Source organism: Trypanosoma melophagium (assembly GCF_022059095.1).
Source record: "Trypanosoma melophagium isolate St. Kilda chromosome Unknown ctg6segment0, whole genome shotgun sequence".
In the NCBI taxonomy this organism is placed as follows: Eukaryota; Euglenozoa; class Kinetoplastea; order Trypanosomatida; family Trypanosomatidae; genus Trypanosoma; species Trypanosoma melophagium.
This window is the reverse complement of record NW_027125189.1, coordinates 615,001-630,767: the sequence shown is the minus strand read 5'-3', so window position 1 is coordinate 630,767 and position 15,767 is coordinate 615,001. Positions and strand designations below refer to the sequence as shown.

At 41.0% G+C, this 15,767-nt stretch overlaps 8 protein-coding genes across 9 annotated transcripts in view; all 8 read left to right on the top strand.

The window, feature by feature from the left end:
• Positions 1 to 495: 495 nt before the first annotated feature.
• Positions 496 to 2,526, top strand: LSM04_004795 (uncharacterized protein; the record flags this gene model as incomplete). The annotated part of the gene is made up of 1 exon (XM_067332487.1): positions 496 to 2,526. One exon carries the CDS (start codon positions 496 to 498, stop codon positions 2,524 to 2,526), a length of 2,031 nt encoding a protein of 676 aa, XP_067186910.1.
• Positions 2,527 to 3,801: 1,275 nt separating this feature from the next.
• LSM04_000835 (uncharacterized protein) lies at positions 3,802 to 4,677 on the top strand (the record flags this gene model as incomplete). The annotated part of the gene is made up of 1 exon (XM_067332486.1): positions 3,802 to 4,677. One exon carries the CDS (start codon positions 3,802 to 3,804, stop codon positions 4,675 to 4,677), a length of 876 nt encoding a protein of 291 aa, XP_067186731.1.
• Positions 4,678 to 5,156: 479 nt separating this feature from the next.
• Positions 5,157 to 6,290, top strand: LSM04_003845 (uncharacterized protein; the record flags this gene model as incomplete). Of its 2 annotated transcripts, XM_067332485.1 has the most annotated exons (2): positions 5,157 to 5,631; positions 5,694 to 5,704. In XM_067332485.1, the coding sequence occupies 2 exons, from the start codon at positions 5,157 to 5,159 to the stop codon at positions 5,702 to 5,704; spliced, it is 486 nt and encodes a 161-aa protein (XP_067186855.1). The 2 variants fall into 2 exon arrangements, with proteins under 2 accessions (XP_067186855.1, XP_067186854.1); XM_067332484.1 differs by having other exon boundaries at positions 5,157 to 6,290.
• Positions 6,291 to 6,737: 447 nt separating this feature from the next.
• Positions 6,738 to 7,892, top strand: LSM04_009575 (uncharacterized protein; the record flags this gene model as incomplete). The annotated part of the gene is made up of 1 exon (XM_067332483.1): positions 6,738 to 7,892. The coding sequence occupies one exon, from the start codon at positions 6,738 to 6,740 to the stop codon at positions 7,890 to 7,892; it is 1,155 nt and encodes a 384-aa protein (XP_067187117.1).
• A 411-nt stretch (positions 7,893 to 8,303) lies between these two features.
• Positions 8,304 to 10,124, top strand: LSM04_004004 (FYVE zinc finger; the record flags this gene model as incomplete). Its single annotated transcript, XM_067332482.1, has 1 exon — positions 8,304 to 10,124. The coding sequence occupies one exon, from the start codon at positions 8,304 to 8,306 to the stop codon at positions 10,122 to 10,124; it is 1,821 nt and encodes a 606-aa protein (XP_067186863.1).
• Positions 10,125 to 11,284: 1,160 nt separating this feature from the next.
• Positions 11,285 to 13,078, top strand: LSM04_008506 (CS domain; the record flags this gene model as incomplete). Its single annotated transcript, XM_067332481.1, has 1 exon — positions 11,285 to 13,078. The coding sequence occupies one exon, from the start codon at positions 11,285 to 11,287 to the stop codon at positions 13,076 to 13,078; it is 1,794 nt and encodes a 597-aa protein (XP_067187073.1).
• A 432-nt stretch (positions 13,079 to 13,510) lies between these two features.
• On the top strand, positions 13,511 to 14,743 carry LSM04_008325 (Prefoldin alpha-like; the record flags this gene model as incomplete). Its single annotated transcript, XM_067332480.1, has 1 exon — positions 13,511 to 14,743. The coding sequence occupies one exon, from the start codon at positions 13,511 to 13,513 to the stop codon at positions 14,741 to 14,743; it is 1,233 nt and encodes a 410-aa protein (XP_067187066.1).
• A 318-nt stretch (positions 14,744 to 15,061) lies between these two features.
• The window catches only part of LSM04_002752 (uncharacterized protein), a gene marked incomplete at both ends in the record, with an annotated part of 868 nt that continues 162 nt past the window's right edge, over positions 15,062 to 15,767 (top strand). Inside the window, 2 exons of the mRNA XM_067332479.1 lie at positions 15,062 to 15,238; positions 15,360 to 15,767. The exon at positions 15,360 to 15,767 is cut by the window's right edge and continues 162 nt beyond it. Of these exons, the coding sequence (XP_067186819.1) occupies positions 15,062 to 15,238; positions 15,360 to 15,767 (585 nt within the window). The remainder of the gene's footprint in view (positions 15,239 to 15,359) is intronic.

Genomic DNA, 15,767 nt, shown 5'->3' with positions numbered 1-15,767 from the left:
TCTTTCTCTCTTATTTTTCGGACTATATATATATGATTAGGGTATGAGTGTTACCGAGTACGATGCAATTTCCTGTTTTTTTTTTAAATGTTTGATCTTTATTTTATTTTTTTTTTCGCTCTTCTATGATTCTGCTACTGTTACTAATAACACTGACATTACTATTACCAATATTTACTGTCTCTAAGTACTTATATTTTTCTTTTTCTTCTTTTTCTTTCTTTCTTTCTTTTTCGTCATACTGTCGGTGAACCGCGACCACGTGGGTGCGTCAACCAGCGGTCCTCTTCCACTCATTTCCACACAGAGGACGCCAGACAGAAAACACACAAAAAAAGAACAAAAGGAAATATACACACACCCACCCCATCACCGACAAGTAGCCGGAAAGAAAGGCCAAGAGTGTGTGTGCGAAAGAGAGCGTGAGAGACAGAAGGAAAAAAAAGTACAAGAAAAACAGACGAAAAGAATAAAAATAAAAAGCAAAAAAAAGAAATGGCTCAAATTGCTACGAATAGCACATCTGCAGAAGCAGATGTGCGCCGTTCTATTGTGGGTGGCGGTATCATCGCAGCTCAGGCTGAAGTTGCCCAACAACAGGAAGCCATTCGAGAACTTGCAGCAGAGAATGAAAAACTGAAAAAAGAAATAGCGGCTGTTTCAGGAGTACCATATGATTACGTCAAGGCAGACAAGTATGCTACCTTAAAAGGAGAAGTGGATGCATTGGAGCGACGATACCAATTTGAAAAGATGAAGAAGAATGAGTTGACGAAAAAGTATCAATTGGCTCGCATCGATCTTTTACAAAGTCGAAGACTAAAGGGAGGTGTGAATGCTGAAAAAGAAAATGCAGAGGCGGTACAACGACAAGTGGAAATTCTAGAAAACCGTCTAGATCGGGCGTTAACAAGCTTTAATGATGCAATTTCATACAACAAGGAACTGCGTGATCACATTGATATTATACGAGAAGAACGACGTGTTTTTCAGCGTGTATACAAAAAAATGGAGGATGACCTTAGGGCGAAAAAGAAACTCATGTCAGAGCGTATTGAACAATCTAACAGGGACTTGGATGAACGTGATGGTTACCTGCGTCAGGTAGAACAACTCAAAAAGGCAATTAAGGAACAGAGACAGGAATATGATGGAAATGTGCGAGAGTTGGATGCTGCTATGGCAGAAATTAAAGAGTCACGAGAAGAACAACAGAAATTACAAATTGAACTTGAGGCACGTGATTACGAATTTGAGAATGATCCAGATAAGTTAATCCAACTAAATGCTATGGGTTCCACCGAGGTAACTGGAAAGACGCGTGAGGCTCTCGAAGATACACACGATGCTTCACATGACGATAAGAATGAGGGAAGTGATGCAGATTCTTCCGCAGAGCAGGAACCCGATCTCGATGAGATTATGCAGCAGCTTGTAGACTTTGCGCCTGATGGGGATTTGAACAAGGTGGTGAAGCAGTATGAAACACTGGGTGAGGTAAACTTTTCTCTCTACAAACATATCAACGAACTTACTACTAACAGGGAGGAAATGGAACACGACATTCGAACCCTTAAAACTGTTATCGCTGAAGAGCATGACAATGAGGCCCAGCAACAACGACTCATCAAGGAACTTGAAGAGCGGCTCGCCGAGACAGAATCTTTGTTAGAGCGCCTTCAAGCATCTGTAACACAGAAGAGAGATGTACTTGCAGGCATTCGAACTGTGACAGAGGAGGTTTTTTATCAAATTGGATGTACCACAGATGAAGTAAAGGATCGATTGGGTGGCGTTGGTCAATGTACGGAGACTAATCATTTAAAATTTCTTGGAATGATTGAAGAACGGGCCACTATGATTATTTGTGCCTATCAGCGTCGTCAACACTATGATGCCACACATACGGAGCCAGCGGCCCATCTTAAGGCGGTACGCGCGCTAACGGGACCAGACACCACCACCACCCCACCCTCATCCCCTAATGATATTCAGACCAGCAGCAGTCAGGCGGATTACTCAAAGAAGGACAGTTCTCACAATGCTGAAGAAGAGGAGGATGATAACGCCCTCACCGTCACCGCCGACTCCCAGAAGGATGACACTGAAGACACCGCCGTCCCTAACTCCACCAACGCCGCTAACCCCACCACAACCACAACTGTAATCGCCCCTGCTACTACTACTACTAATAATAATAATGCCGCTGCTGACACCGATGCGCTTCCCGACTCGGAGGATATTGCGCCATTTCTCCCCGTTGTGCGGGGCCGTGGACAGGCAAGCGTGAATGCTGTGCGGCTTGTGCGACAGGCGTGTCTGCCCAGCGCCCACCTCGGCGGCGAGGAGGTGGTGGACGTGTCAGAGGAGGGCGACGGCGACCCGGTCGTCTCACACGAGGAGGTTCGACGGCAGATGGAGCAGCGACTCCTCTTGCGGCGGGAGCGGGAGGAACGGGCACAGCGACGCCGCCGCGAACTGAAGGAACAACTCAACGCACCCCCCGCATCACCGAGGAAGAAGTAGTACCGTGATACACACAGAGACAAACACATACAAACACACACACACATAAACATACACTCTCACGCATGCTTATATATAAGTAACAAGAGGGAGAGGAAGAAGTCATATAACGGTGTGTGTCTGTGTTGTAAAGTGTAAAAGTAGGGGCACGCAGGCGAGCGATTGAGGGTGTGGAAGTGTGTACAAGAAAGAAGGAAGGAAAAATGGAAAGAGGATGAAATGAAATAATTCAACCAATACGAGAAAGATACCATATATGTATATGTATATACATTTGTACATGTGCACGGGTTGAAGGACGATTGAGACTGATAAAAAAAAAAGAGAAAGGTGTTTTGAAAACGATAGTAAGAGGAAATTTTTTGAGGATATCATCGACAGAAAGGACAATAAAAACTCATCTGCAGAGGTTTGCATGTATATCTATATATATACACGCACACACAGAGATACGAACACACGAATTGACCGAAAAAGAAATAAAATGAGAAAGGAAAGAAAAAAGGCAAATATAAGAGAAGAAAACGAATCAAGCAAAAAGAAAAAATAAGGAAACTTAATGAGAAAAAATATTTTGCTCTTATATGCTACAAAGAAACGGATTCATACTCTTTTATACGACAAGAAAGATAATCTTTTTTATGTTATTCTTTTCTGATATATTTATATACATATATATGTATGTATGTTTATGCTTGCATTTTTTCGTGTATGTATGTATGTATGTGTGTGTGTGTGTGTGTGTGTGTGTGTATGCGTGTAGTCTATTCGAATCATCACAAGTGCCTTCTCGTGGCTTCTTCCAGAATGTATTTTTTTCTTTTTTCGCTGTGCTCTTCCACCCCCTTTTTTTCATTTTGTTGCGCACTATTTGACACTGATTGATTGTGTTTGCGTGGAGAGTAGGCAGTATTACAACGACTGCTTTATGTATGTTATACTGGAATGTTTCAAAATTGAGCAAATCAGCTACAGAAGTTTTGGGGTTGCTATTGTTGATGTTTCTAGTGGAGAACATAGTATATGATTTCTTAGTACAGTATTCTGTCTATTATTTTAAACACAAAAGCTTGCTATTTCTTGGTTTTTTTATTTTTTTTATTTTTATGATGCTTCCTTACTCAATAGAACACAGAACAAACCCTCCTAAAGAAAGGGGGAAACAATAAAAGGAGAAGGAAAAAAAAGGAAATAGGTCATTTTGTATTAAAGACTAGCTTTCCCATCAAAGCTTAAAAAAATATATATATATTTATATTTGTATATATACTCATGATGGCATCAAAAGGTGACCAATTGATGGAGGAGGGTGAAAAGTCCCTAAAAAAGTTTTCTCTCTTTTCCTTTGGAGAGGACAAGAGTGAAAGGGCACGCGAAAAATTCCTTCAAGCTGCCACACAGTTTAAATCCATCTCAGATTTTGCAAAGGCTGCCAATGCATACAAGCGAGCTGCCGATATGTCTGAAAAAAGTAAAAACGAAATGGATATGATTATCGACCTCGAAGAGGCTGCGAGATGCTATGTAAAGGCCAAAGACACACCTACTGCAGCACGTATGTATTCTCGCGTGGTTGACTACTACGACAAGAATCAGCAGCCGCACAGGGCAGGAAAGGTTTGTATGAGTTTAAGTGAAATCACACCAGTGCCAGAGGCGATGGGCTGGTTAGAAAGAGCCTCCAAGTATTACGAAAGTCAGGGATCAAAAGTAACAGCCAGCGAAGTTACACTTAAGATGGCAGACGTCAAAGCGAGGAGTGGTGATTATGAAGGGGCGCGTGAAATATATGATCGATTGGCCCGTGCCGCGTTAGATGATCGGGTTTCACGTGGTGGGGCACGAAAACTTTTTTTCACTGCTCTTTTGGCACAACTTGCTTCTTTTAAAAGTGATTCCATTATGGAAGATCTCGAGGTATTGCGAGATCGTTTTGAGGAGTATCAGGACCTTGATACACAATTTAATGAGCTTACCCGTGAACACATGCTTATAAAAGCAGTTATTGAGGCTATCGAAGATGAAAGTGTTGAGAACATGGAGGCCGCTGTGATGGAATATGACAATATATGTCCTTTAGATGAATTAAGGGAAAGTATGCTTTTACGTGCTAAAACTGCACTTCGTCATCGCGTCGAAAGTATTCGTTAGTGTCAAAGGTTTTTTTTTCTTTTTTTTTCGTTTCTTCTTGTTTCCTCGAATATATCTTTTTTGCTCTTATTGGAAGCAGCTTCTTGCTCTCGGTGGCCTTGCCCTTGTTTATGGAAAGCAATAAGGTAGTATCATGAAACAAAAAAAAAAAAACGAGAAGTTTTAGTCCCTCAAAGAATGCTCTTCACTACTGTATTTGAAAGAATTTACACACTTCACATTTATGCTGCTTAATATTTATTATTTTTTTTTCTTTATGTCTTTACGTCTTTATGTGTTTTTTTTTTATTTCTCTGTAGACTGGAAGAAATAGTGGGGGACTGGAAACATATATACTTTGGTGAAGAGAAAGGGGACGCTTGTCGACATCAGTACACGTCTTTGTCTCTTTTTTTATTCTTTTTGTTATTATTCTTTCTTCGTGCGTGGGTGTAGAAACATCTCTTCACACCTTTCCACGTAAAATAAAAACAAAGAAAATGTCTTCCTGTGTTTGCATATTGCATTCCACTGGTAGTTCGTGTAGCCGTGAACTCATTTCACAAGCGGTTTACGGTACCTCTGCGGTATTCCATTCTATCATCAATAGTTCGCCGGATTTTATACCAACTGTAGCTGTTCTGCGTGCTAACCCCATAGAGGGTGTTCGTTACGTCTATACTTCATGTGCGAATTACGCACCCTATGAAACAGAAGAAGAAGAAAAAGAAAAGGAAAAAAAAGAAGAGGAAGAGGAGAATGGCGACAGAAGGAAGGTGAGAAGAAGAGAAGCGGCAATTTCTGCAGGTGCCACCGAAACTGGATCAAGTATTCAAAATAATGGCCTACGCTCTCAAAGTGTTCTGGAGGTCTTCGCTGGTCGTTCGGCTCTTGGATTGCAGCGGGCTATTATGCGATGTGCGAGTGATGATGTTGATAACTCGGCATGTGTGCGTGATGGTACTGATAGATGGGGTTGTCTTGCCGGTGCCCTCTTAACAGCATGTTGTTTTCTCCGCTCCCGCATGATGGGCGAGGAAGTGGATAATAATAATAATAATAATAATAATAATAATAATAATAATAATAATAATAATAATAATAACAATATTACCCCTAACAACAAGGACAACACAGTAGTCTCTTCCCATCGTGGGTGTATAATTGTTTTCAGTGATGTGTGTGAGACGCATGCACTTTCATTCGCGACGGAGTGCGCCTTCTCCACTGCGGCGGTCGCCACGACAAAACTACACGCCGCCGTTCACGTCTTTGGCCCCGCCACACAATTTAGTGCCATCGCCACACGACTGCAGGCACTGGCGAACGCTACTGGCGGTGTTTGTGCCCCGGCCTTCGCCTTTGCCCACTTGGGCCGAATGCTCACACGTGATATCGGCAGCATGACGGCCCGACAGCTGCGAGAACGGTTAGTGGAACAGTACGTTCTGCAGCCGTTTAACTTGCCGCGGGATGCCGGCAGTGTGGGGGAAACACAGAATGGAAATGCGAGTTCACTGGCGTGGTTGTGCCCAGTGTGTATGGCAGTGGTGGTGCGACACACAGTGGAAAGTGAGACCACCCGGAAGTGTCCATACTGTGCTGTTGCTAACGGCTCGGATGGGGAATACTAGACTTTTCTTCTTTCGCTCTTTTCATTACGCACATACATACAGGCACAGAGAGAGACACACGCTTGTACTCTTTACTTCCCCCTTTTTTTTCCCCTTTTTCCCAGTGTATATCTATTTCACTGAAAAAAAGGAAAATAGAGTGCGATGGATATATATATATATATGGAGAGAGTAGAGGTGTAGACTTGGAAACCGTATCTTTATATTCACATTCTCAGAGACGTGCGAAATCAGAAACAAAACACATTTTGAAGTAATAACATTATGTAATTTTTTTTTTGTTGCACTGAGGCACCTGCTTTTTGTAAATTTTTTTGTTACAACCGATTCACATTACTGGCTCTTTTCTTTTCTTTTTTTTTGGTTTTTGTGCAATTTTATGGGCTTCCTTTTCTTCTTCTGCGTCAAGGCATCTATCGAAGGCCTAGGTAGTTGTCTGTGAACGTAATGTATCAGCGAAATGCTTTCTCATCACATGATACCATTAAAATGCTCTCATTAAACCTTGGGATGATGATGGCAGACGGAAACATGTATATTCGTGCCATTACTATAGCCGTTGTTGGTCCAAGTGCAGTGGTCCTTGCAGCATATAACAAATACACCTGTACGCTACTTATATGGTTTTTCTTCTTCTTTGGAATGCTCGAATGGGCTCGTCTCAAGCGACATATAAAGATGGCTTTAGCTATGGGAATTCATATTAAAGGTGAAAATAAGCTATGTGAATCTCTTCCAAGGGAATATCCTACACCAATTCTTCCTATTGATGGGCTTGCGATATTTGAAACTTTTGTTTTATCTTTTGTTCCTATTGCAGCATGTATAGGAGCAGAATTTTTTTGGGCATTTTTGGTGCTTTACTTTCTAGCCTGGTCGTTTTTTACTCTATGGGGCGATGGTGCTGAAAAATTTATAGTGTTTATTTTCAATAAAATAATGAGTCGATCTGATACCTTAAATATTGCTTCTAAAAAGAAACCTTCTACAATAAATATAACGGAATTCCCAGTTTTACAGGTGTTTCTTCATGAGGAACTTCGTATGAAATCTGAGAGAGAACCAATAGAACTTTTGTTTGACTTTTGCCTAGAATATTTCGGCTTCATTTGGGTTACTGGTGTGACGTTTCCACTTCTAGTGTACGACTATGCTGGTATAGGTAAACCGTGGATATTAGCAACACTTGTTGGGAATTTTTCCGTTGATATTGTGGCACTATTGGTGGGAAGGGCGTTAAAAGGTAGAACACATCCCCTGTGTTCTTCAATAAGTCCCCAAAAATCTTTGGAAGGGGCATTTTTTGGTGTAATTGCTAATGCCGTGGTCTTTGCTACTATTTTGAACTTTTCCTCTGGTGGCAGTGAGGGGGTTTCTTCACCCCATTTTTCTTATTTCGTAAATTTAGCTTTCGGGTTGGTCCTAGGAGTCTCCGGTGTAATGGGAGATCTCCTACAGTCGTTGCTGAAACGTGCAGCGCATGTAAAAGACTCTGGAATGTTAATGCCGGGTCACGGTGGGGTACTTGACCGCATCGATGGACTTCTTCTTGTCTTTCCCACGATGTACGTTTGTTTGCGCCTCATAATCGGTTTCGCATGAGTGCATGTTTTTAAAAAATATTATGTGGAATTGTTTGATGTTTTTATTAGATAAGATGAGCGCGGGGAAAGCAAGAAGAACAAAATCGAACTCAAGGGATAAAGAAAGTAAACGGTAAGAAAAAAGAAAAATAAAAGCAAATAACAAAAAAGAAAAAAAATGTAGTGTATACTTAACATCCTTTTATTTACAAGGGGTTTGTAAATCATAGTGAAAATTTTCCCATATTCTTAATTGTTATTTGTATATTTAATTCTCTCATTTCTTCTTTTTATTTCATTTTATTTTCTTGTATTTATTTTAATTTTGAATCATTAGTATGTCTCTCTTTGCACGCGTTAAGGTTTCTGCCAATTGATAGAAACAAAGAGGAAAGGAAAGAAGAAGAGAGAAAGAGAGAAAGAAAGAGGAATGCTTAAAAAAAATCAAAGATCAAAAGAGCGAACGGCTGGAAATACACACGCAAACACATCCATAAATGGAGCGGAAGATAAACAAAGTGGAGGTTCGCCAAAAAATATTGAGTTTATTCCCCCTGCCGGATCTCAGACGAATGAAAATCCGGCCTCTGTAGGCTATGATAGGACTTCTAATATTGTTTCGCTGGACGATGCTATTAGAGCATATCATAATTTTTCTCAAATAATGGGTGATAAATGTAGGGAAGGTTCACTTGGGTGGTTGGAGAGCCAACGAAAAAAAATATTTTTGAATTCTGCAAATGGTGCAGATAAAAATGTGGAAGAAATGTTGCGTCTGGTACATGAGAGACTTCTTCAGAGAGCGGAGGAACAAAAAGAAGAAGAAGAGGGAGAAGAAGGGGAAAAAGAAGATAGGGGTGAAACGGCAGTACCTGGAGGTGTTGTTGATCTCTATTGGATGGGACGCCGATCTCTCCCTGAGATAACAGAGAAGGAAGTTGAGGAGGCGGTAGCGAAGTTGACAGATGCAGAACGTACACTGCTCTGTGATGAGTTTAATGCAATGCAGCATGATGGATTTGTAATGTTAGAGGATGAAAAAATACTCAGTTCTATGGTTGAAAGATCTAAGAAAAACGTTAATGGTAATCAATCACTAAAATCAGAGGCGGAAGATACAGGTGATGAAGCTGCGTACGATACACCTGAAGGACCTGAAGTACCTGATGGTAATTCCGTGATATTTGGTAATCATGTAGTGGAGATTACAATAGACAAAAGTCAGTGGTCATTATATCAGAATGATGAACTACCAATCTCGATTGCTAATTTTCGCAATACTTGTAATGATATAGGCGTAAATCCCTTTGAAACAACAGAAACATCGGAGTCAAATAACGAAGCGAGTAGTCCCACTCCCAGTCCCAAACAGGAGGAGTTGAAATCCCCCGCTCCACCCGCAACCCCTGAAGTAACACCGTTGATGGAACAAAACGCATTCATCAGGAATCGAGTGCGTATGATGTTAATCGCCAATCGTGTGGCGAAGAGTTATGAAGAGGAACTAACGAAAACACTATTTGACGTTGGGGCAGGACACACACATGATCGTGAACAGGCACTACGCCGCTTAATTGAAGCACAAAATCAAACCCTAGAGGAGGCCATTCGAGTGGCGTCTGCCATTCCTTTGATGGAACGACAGTTAATGGCACAGAATGTCGATGATCCATACAGCAGACAACAATGGCAGCGCGATGAGTCAGTTACGTGCTGTCACAACTGCCGACGTCTCTTCACACTTATCATCACACGCCATCATTGCAGACGTTGTGGCATTATCTATTGCCATAACTGTTCCGCACATGCCGGTATCTTACCAGACAGAAGAGGACAGACACAGACATCTACTCCACTCTGGAACCGACTGTGTGAAAAGTGCTACAATATCTGCTGTGTCCACAGAAGACGCGTGAATGAATCCACGGAGCCGCTGAGAGGCGGATATGAACGGGATGGACGGGCACCGAAGGACCCAATACTCGCAGTACTCACATGCTGTCCAAACACAGATAAGATGACCTTGGAGGATGGTTTCCCTCCGTTTTATGTAGTCCTCCCGGAAGAGTGGTATGCGTTGAGCACGATCACGTTCTCGGGTTGGGTAAACGCGTTGAGAAGATCACCGTACAAGGTGGTTGAGAGTTTGCATGATGGTACAACAAATCTTGCAGGCACGGCTCTATCAAAATTGTACCGGTGGTTGACAGGAGTAATTTATTCCGGAGAGGAGAGGGCCAGTAGGCGATAGTTCTGCGATGACAATAATAATAATAATAATAATAATAATAATAATAATAATAATAATAATAATAATAATAATAATAATAATAAGAAACAAATAGAGAAACGATAAGAGAAAATATAAATGACAAATTGAGATAATTCTAAGAGTTGTCAATATAATTCTCTGTGTGAGTACTTGCTTTTATACTTGTTCGTTTTCTTGATGATCTATCTATCTATATACTTTTTCTCTCTTAGTTGGTATGTGTCTCATATGTTCTCTAGTGGGTACATGGCCAGTTTTATTATTATTATTATTATTATTATTATTATTATTATTATTATTATTATTATTATTATTATTATTATTATTACGAAATTCTTTGCAGTCTTCACTGCTTTTTTCTTTTTTTCTTCCTTGTTTTTCTTTTTTTGTGTTAATGTGTCCATGTTTGTGGGTTCTGCAACATTGTAGAAAAGTAAAGTGCAGTTGTCAGTGCTTTTTTTTTCTTTTTTTTTTTGAGAATTTTTTTTTTGTTGTTTACTATCTTTTTGCCTTTCTCTCTTTTTGCGTGTGGATATCTTATTACAAGGAGGTTCACGTTACGCACATGTGGTGGCAACGCCTGCAGGAACGCAGAGTTTTCAGTTTTTCCTTTTTTTTTCTTTGCTTATGCGCGACTAACCTTTCAAGGGGGTGGGGACAAATCAGAACTGGCGAAAAAATACAGAATAAAAAAGAATTTTATAAAAGTTTATTAAGCGATGCGGAAGTGCAAGCTCTTTTTTTTTGTTGAGAGGAAAGGAGGGCAAAAAAAACAAACAAAACAAAGCAAGGTCATAAACATATGAGAACGAGAAGTGTACGCTGAGAATGACACGAGAAGGAACTAGAAAGCAAAAGAAGGAAATGACAGAAAAAAAAAAACAATGCTTTGTGAACTTTATCTTGTTGCTGCTGCTCGTTGTGGGACTAATGAAGTAGTGCGAATCAACTTTGTTTGGTATATTATTATTATTATTATAATTTTTGCTTTCTAATCCTTTTCTTTTCTTTTTCTTCATAACTATATTCTATGGATATAGTTCGATAGTGTAGGAGGAATAAAAGAAATAAGGGGTTCGGCTATTTAATTCCATTTTTTTTTTTAATCTGACCAAAAATATCCCTTTTCTCTTATTGCCATGCCTGTAAAGCCAGTGTATGAGTGGGAGCAGACCGATACTGAAATTCTCCTACGTGTGGTTATTAAAGGGTTTAAAAAGGATGCTATTGACGTCTTTCTCTCCGATCTCTGGGTAAAGATAAACGCCGCCCCGACGTATCTCCTCAGTCTTGATCTACTTCACCCCATTGATGTGGGGAAATCCACACACTTCATAGACCCCGATGACCGCTCCTGTCTGCGGCTTAAACTCCGCAAACAACAACCCGCCATTTGGTCGGATCTCTGCATTAACGCAGACGACTGCGGTGCAGAGGCGATACGTGAAAGACGGAATGCCGCTATGAAACGGACAGAGGACGATTACAACCGTCGACTGCTGGAACGTGCGGGAAAAAGGGAGGAGGAAAAGCGCCGCATGACAGAGGAACAATGGGAGGTGGATAAAGCACAAAGGCGTCTTATTGAGAGTCGTGTGCAGGAGGAGAAGGCGATGGCGGAGGCAAGTCTCTATTCCTGGGAAGATGAACAAAAACAGAAACAGAAACAACAAGAAAAAGAACAAGAAGAAAAAGGAAAAGAAACAGAGAAAGAATCTTCATTATCATCCTCTGGACAGATTCCGAGGTGTCCTGGTGACATTGCTGTACCTAACGTTAGGGTAGAAAATGAGGCAATACCATCTGTTCGTCATGTTGAGACTCTTAATATTCCTATAGATTTTACGCCAAAACTTGCAGCAATGCCAACACGATCACGTGGAGAGGATGAATACTATCGTCGAAGCCGGTATAAACCAACGCGAATTGAAGATAGTCCAATGTTCTGGAAGGAAAAAGCAGATAAGCATTATCAACATCGTGAGTGGAAAGCAGCTGCAGATGCTTATACAGAGTCTATAAAACGGGATGGTGCATTTTTAACATGTGTATCAAATCGTGCTGCATGTTTTATTCATTTGTTTGAATACAAGAGAGCTATAGAAGACTGTACACTGGCATTAACAATGTTATCAAATACCCCAGCTAGTGAGTTAACTCAAGAGCGGTATCGTTATCTCATGATGAAGCTTCACTCTAGACGTGGTGCGGCATATTGTTGGGGTCAATGTTATGAGCGTGGAATTGAGGATTTACGTGTAGCATCTGCATATTGTAATCCTGATGAAGATAAGGACGTTTTAGCCGATTATAAACTAGTAGAGAAATACATGAAGGACCATGGTTTAGCAGAGAAGAAAGACCCATTGGAGGATAAAATGCGTGAGGCATCTTTACTCTACTACCATGGAAAGTACGCTGAGGCAACAGAGCAGTATCGTGAGATCTTGCAGGAGAACCCATATGAGGTAAAGGCTCGTAATAACTTAAGTGCCGCTCTACTTCAACAGGGTTTATTTAAAGAGGCACTAGAAGAGGCTTCACATGTGCTTGACTTTTGCAAAGAGGTTGCTGAGGCTCTGAGTTGCCCTGGTGCCCTTTCCACAAGCTTAGTAGACAGTGATGATGATGATGATGATGGTAATGAAAATATTGGGGAGAAGAATGAACACGCTGATGAGATGGTGCGTCAGCGAAATGCAGCGGCGAGAAAAGTTGGGGAACGGAGTGGCCATGTGTATGCACTTTTAAAGGCATGTGTGCGAGGGGCTGCGGCACACTGTGGTCTAAAGGAGTATCGAAAGGCATTGTTATTACTAGAACAGGCCGTACGCATTACACCGTATGATGATGATCTTCAGGATGATTATAATCGTGTGGCGGAGAAACTGCGAATGGAGACACTTGTGGCGGCATCCGCAAGGGAGGCTTAATGAACGGGGGTGGGGTGTGAGTTGGGAAGAACGAGTCGAGAGTTAAACCACAGGAATCCCCTCTCAAAAAAACAAAAAAACAAAAAGCGACGACAACTGGAAAGGAAAGAATAAAAAAAACAGAGGAAGTACGAAAGCACTGAGAGGGGAGAGTGTGTGTGTGTAAGAAAAGAAAAAAAAAACGAATAAAATGATGAGACAGTTTATCCGGTAATATTTTACCGAACGATGTAAGTCAATTTTCCCACGTTGCTATATTTATATATCTATATATTTATGTCTTTTTTATTATTGAGATGTTTTCTTCTAGTAATCTCATTTTTTTTCTATTTTTATAATTGTTATTGTCACACTTTTTTTTTCCTTTAGTACTTCTTTTTCTTTCTTCTTTTTCTTCTTGGGCTTTATATTGTATATCAGCCTCTATTAGTAATGATGGATGAGGCGAATACTGAAGGAGGCGAAGTCCTTACAGGGGCAGAGCTGTTTCACTACTTGACTAATCGAAACGAGGAACAAGTATTGGAGTGCAGAAATAAAATAAAAGAATACATAAAACTCCGTGATATATTACAGAACATCACGGATAGATGTCGGGTTCCTGTATTGGCTCCAGTAGCGGGTGGAATGGCCTACTTTGAATCTACAATAGATTACACAAACAACATTCTCGTACTTCTTGGTGATAGCTGGTTCGCAGAGCGTAGTGCTAAACAAGCACGTGAAATCGCCAGTCGTCGACTCGAATTTCTTCAGGCGGAAGAAGTCGCTCTCGTTGCGGAGGCAAAAGCGTTAATGGAGCGGCAAAGTCTTTTTCTCGCCGAGGTCCCAAACGCAGAGCAGGCAATGGCAGAGGTGGAGGCTGTGAAGGCAAATGCTATTCATAGTCGTAAGGAGAAGCAGGGAGAAAAGATTGAGAAGATATCTTCTCAAACAGCGGCACTACCACTACCTTCTTCATCATCTTGTACAGATGCGGCCATCAATACTACTTCTATGCCTTTAAGAAAAGAGGAGATGCCACTCTTGACAGGACTGGAGAATGAGGAACTGGCGGTTATTGATGAACTCGATCAATTGACAGAGGAGGAATTAATACAGATTGAGGAGGAGTTGGGAGATAAAATTGAGGATGATGAATTGGTAGAGCGTATCATGACGGAGAGATTGATAGCTAAAAAGGAGAAACGTGTACAGGAGGAGCTGCGAAAAAGACAGGCAGGGGCACCACAATTATCTACTAATACTACTACTACTACTACTAGTACTAATAATAATACTACAGAAGGAATCTTTGGTACTCCTGGAGATATAGGACGAATTGCCGTCTCTGTCGTTTCAGATGTTGTAAAGACCTCTTCTAATGAAGAAAACACCGTAAGTTCGTCTAAACGTCGTGTCAAATTTAGTGATGTTGTGGAATTTGTTCCACCAGAAGAAACCACTGCTGCGGTAAAACGTCCTGTAACAATAACGGGGAAATCATATTGTACCACTCACATTCTCGGAGAGGTAATGGAACATGATGTGGTGAAGGGTTCATCGTGTCTTGATTCAAGTTGTGCTACTTCTACTGGAGCTACTGGTGGCTCTGTAAATGTTAGTACGGCAGTAAAAAAGAAGAAGTCTATTTTTCGAAGCGAATTAGACAAAGACGAAGCGTAAAACAAAAAAAAAAAAAGAAAAGAAAACAAGCATATGCGATTAAATCGAAACATTACTTCTTTTATTATTTATATTATTTTTTATTTTTATTTTTTACACGGTTTAATTGCATTTTCAATTCTCTCTAATAATACTTAGAGAGTCACCACAGTGTATGCACTACAACCCTCGTTGATTATTTTCTTTTTCTTTAATATTCCCATAATTTATTTTAGTTTGTTTCCCCCTTCATTTATATTAATCCAGTATGGTGAAGAGAGAAAGAAAGAAAGAGGGAGAAATCAACCATAAAATAGAGTAAAAATAAGAAAAAAAAAGATGCGGGAGGACGTCTCTCCCCCGCCTGTTATACACATGGATGATGAGCTGATCCACCACGACGCCTATCGCCTCATTCTTAACACCACACACACAACCGCAGAGTTGCTGGAACTCCTCGGCAGTCCATCGCCCCACTCCGCTCCCCAAACACCACCGCAGGGAACGGCAAAACACGTGTGAATATCAGAGGAAGTCACTGTGTTTAATGATCAACCAGTGGAGTTGCTGCATCTTCCACCAGCCGTGGCACTTCTCTCACACCGCGGTGGCAGATGCGCCTGTGAAGGATGTATAGAATCCATTACGCATGTTGGAACGCTTGGGTGAACCACCCGCCCCACGTCCACGAGGGGATGTCTTGCATGAAGAGGGAATGCGCAGAATACAGGATATCGCTAAATGGCAGGAGGAACAGAAAAAGGCGATGATAGAGGAAGAAACAAAGGAGTGTACATTTAAACCAGTTATATCGAATTCTGCCAAAGAAGTGGCACCGAAGGGACTCAGTACATTTATGGAAAAGTGTATTGAATGGAAGAAGGCAGCAGGTGTGCGATTACAAAAGAAAGCGGCACAGGATCGTATTAACCGTGGTGAAGATGAAGAAATGACACGATGGAAAATGAGTGATCGCAGTCGGCAGGTATTAGAAAGATTAAAAAAGAAAGGAGTACGGCGAAATAAACTATGGGAACCGAAAACA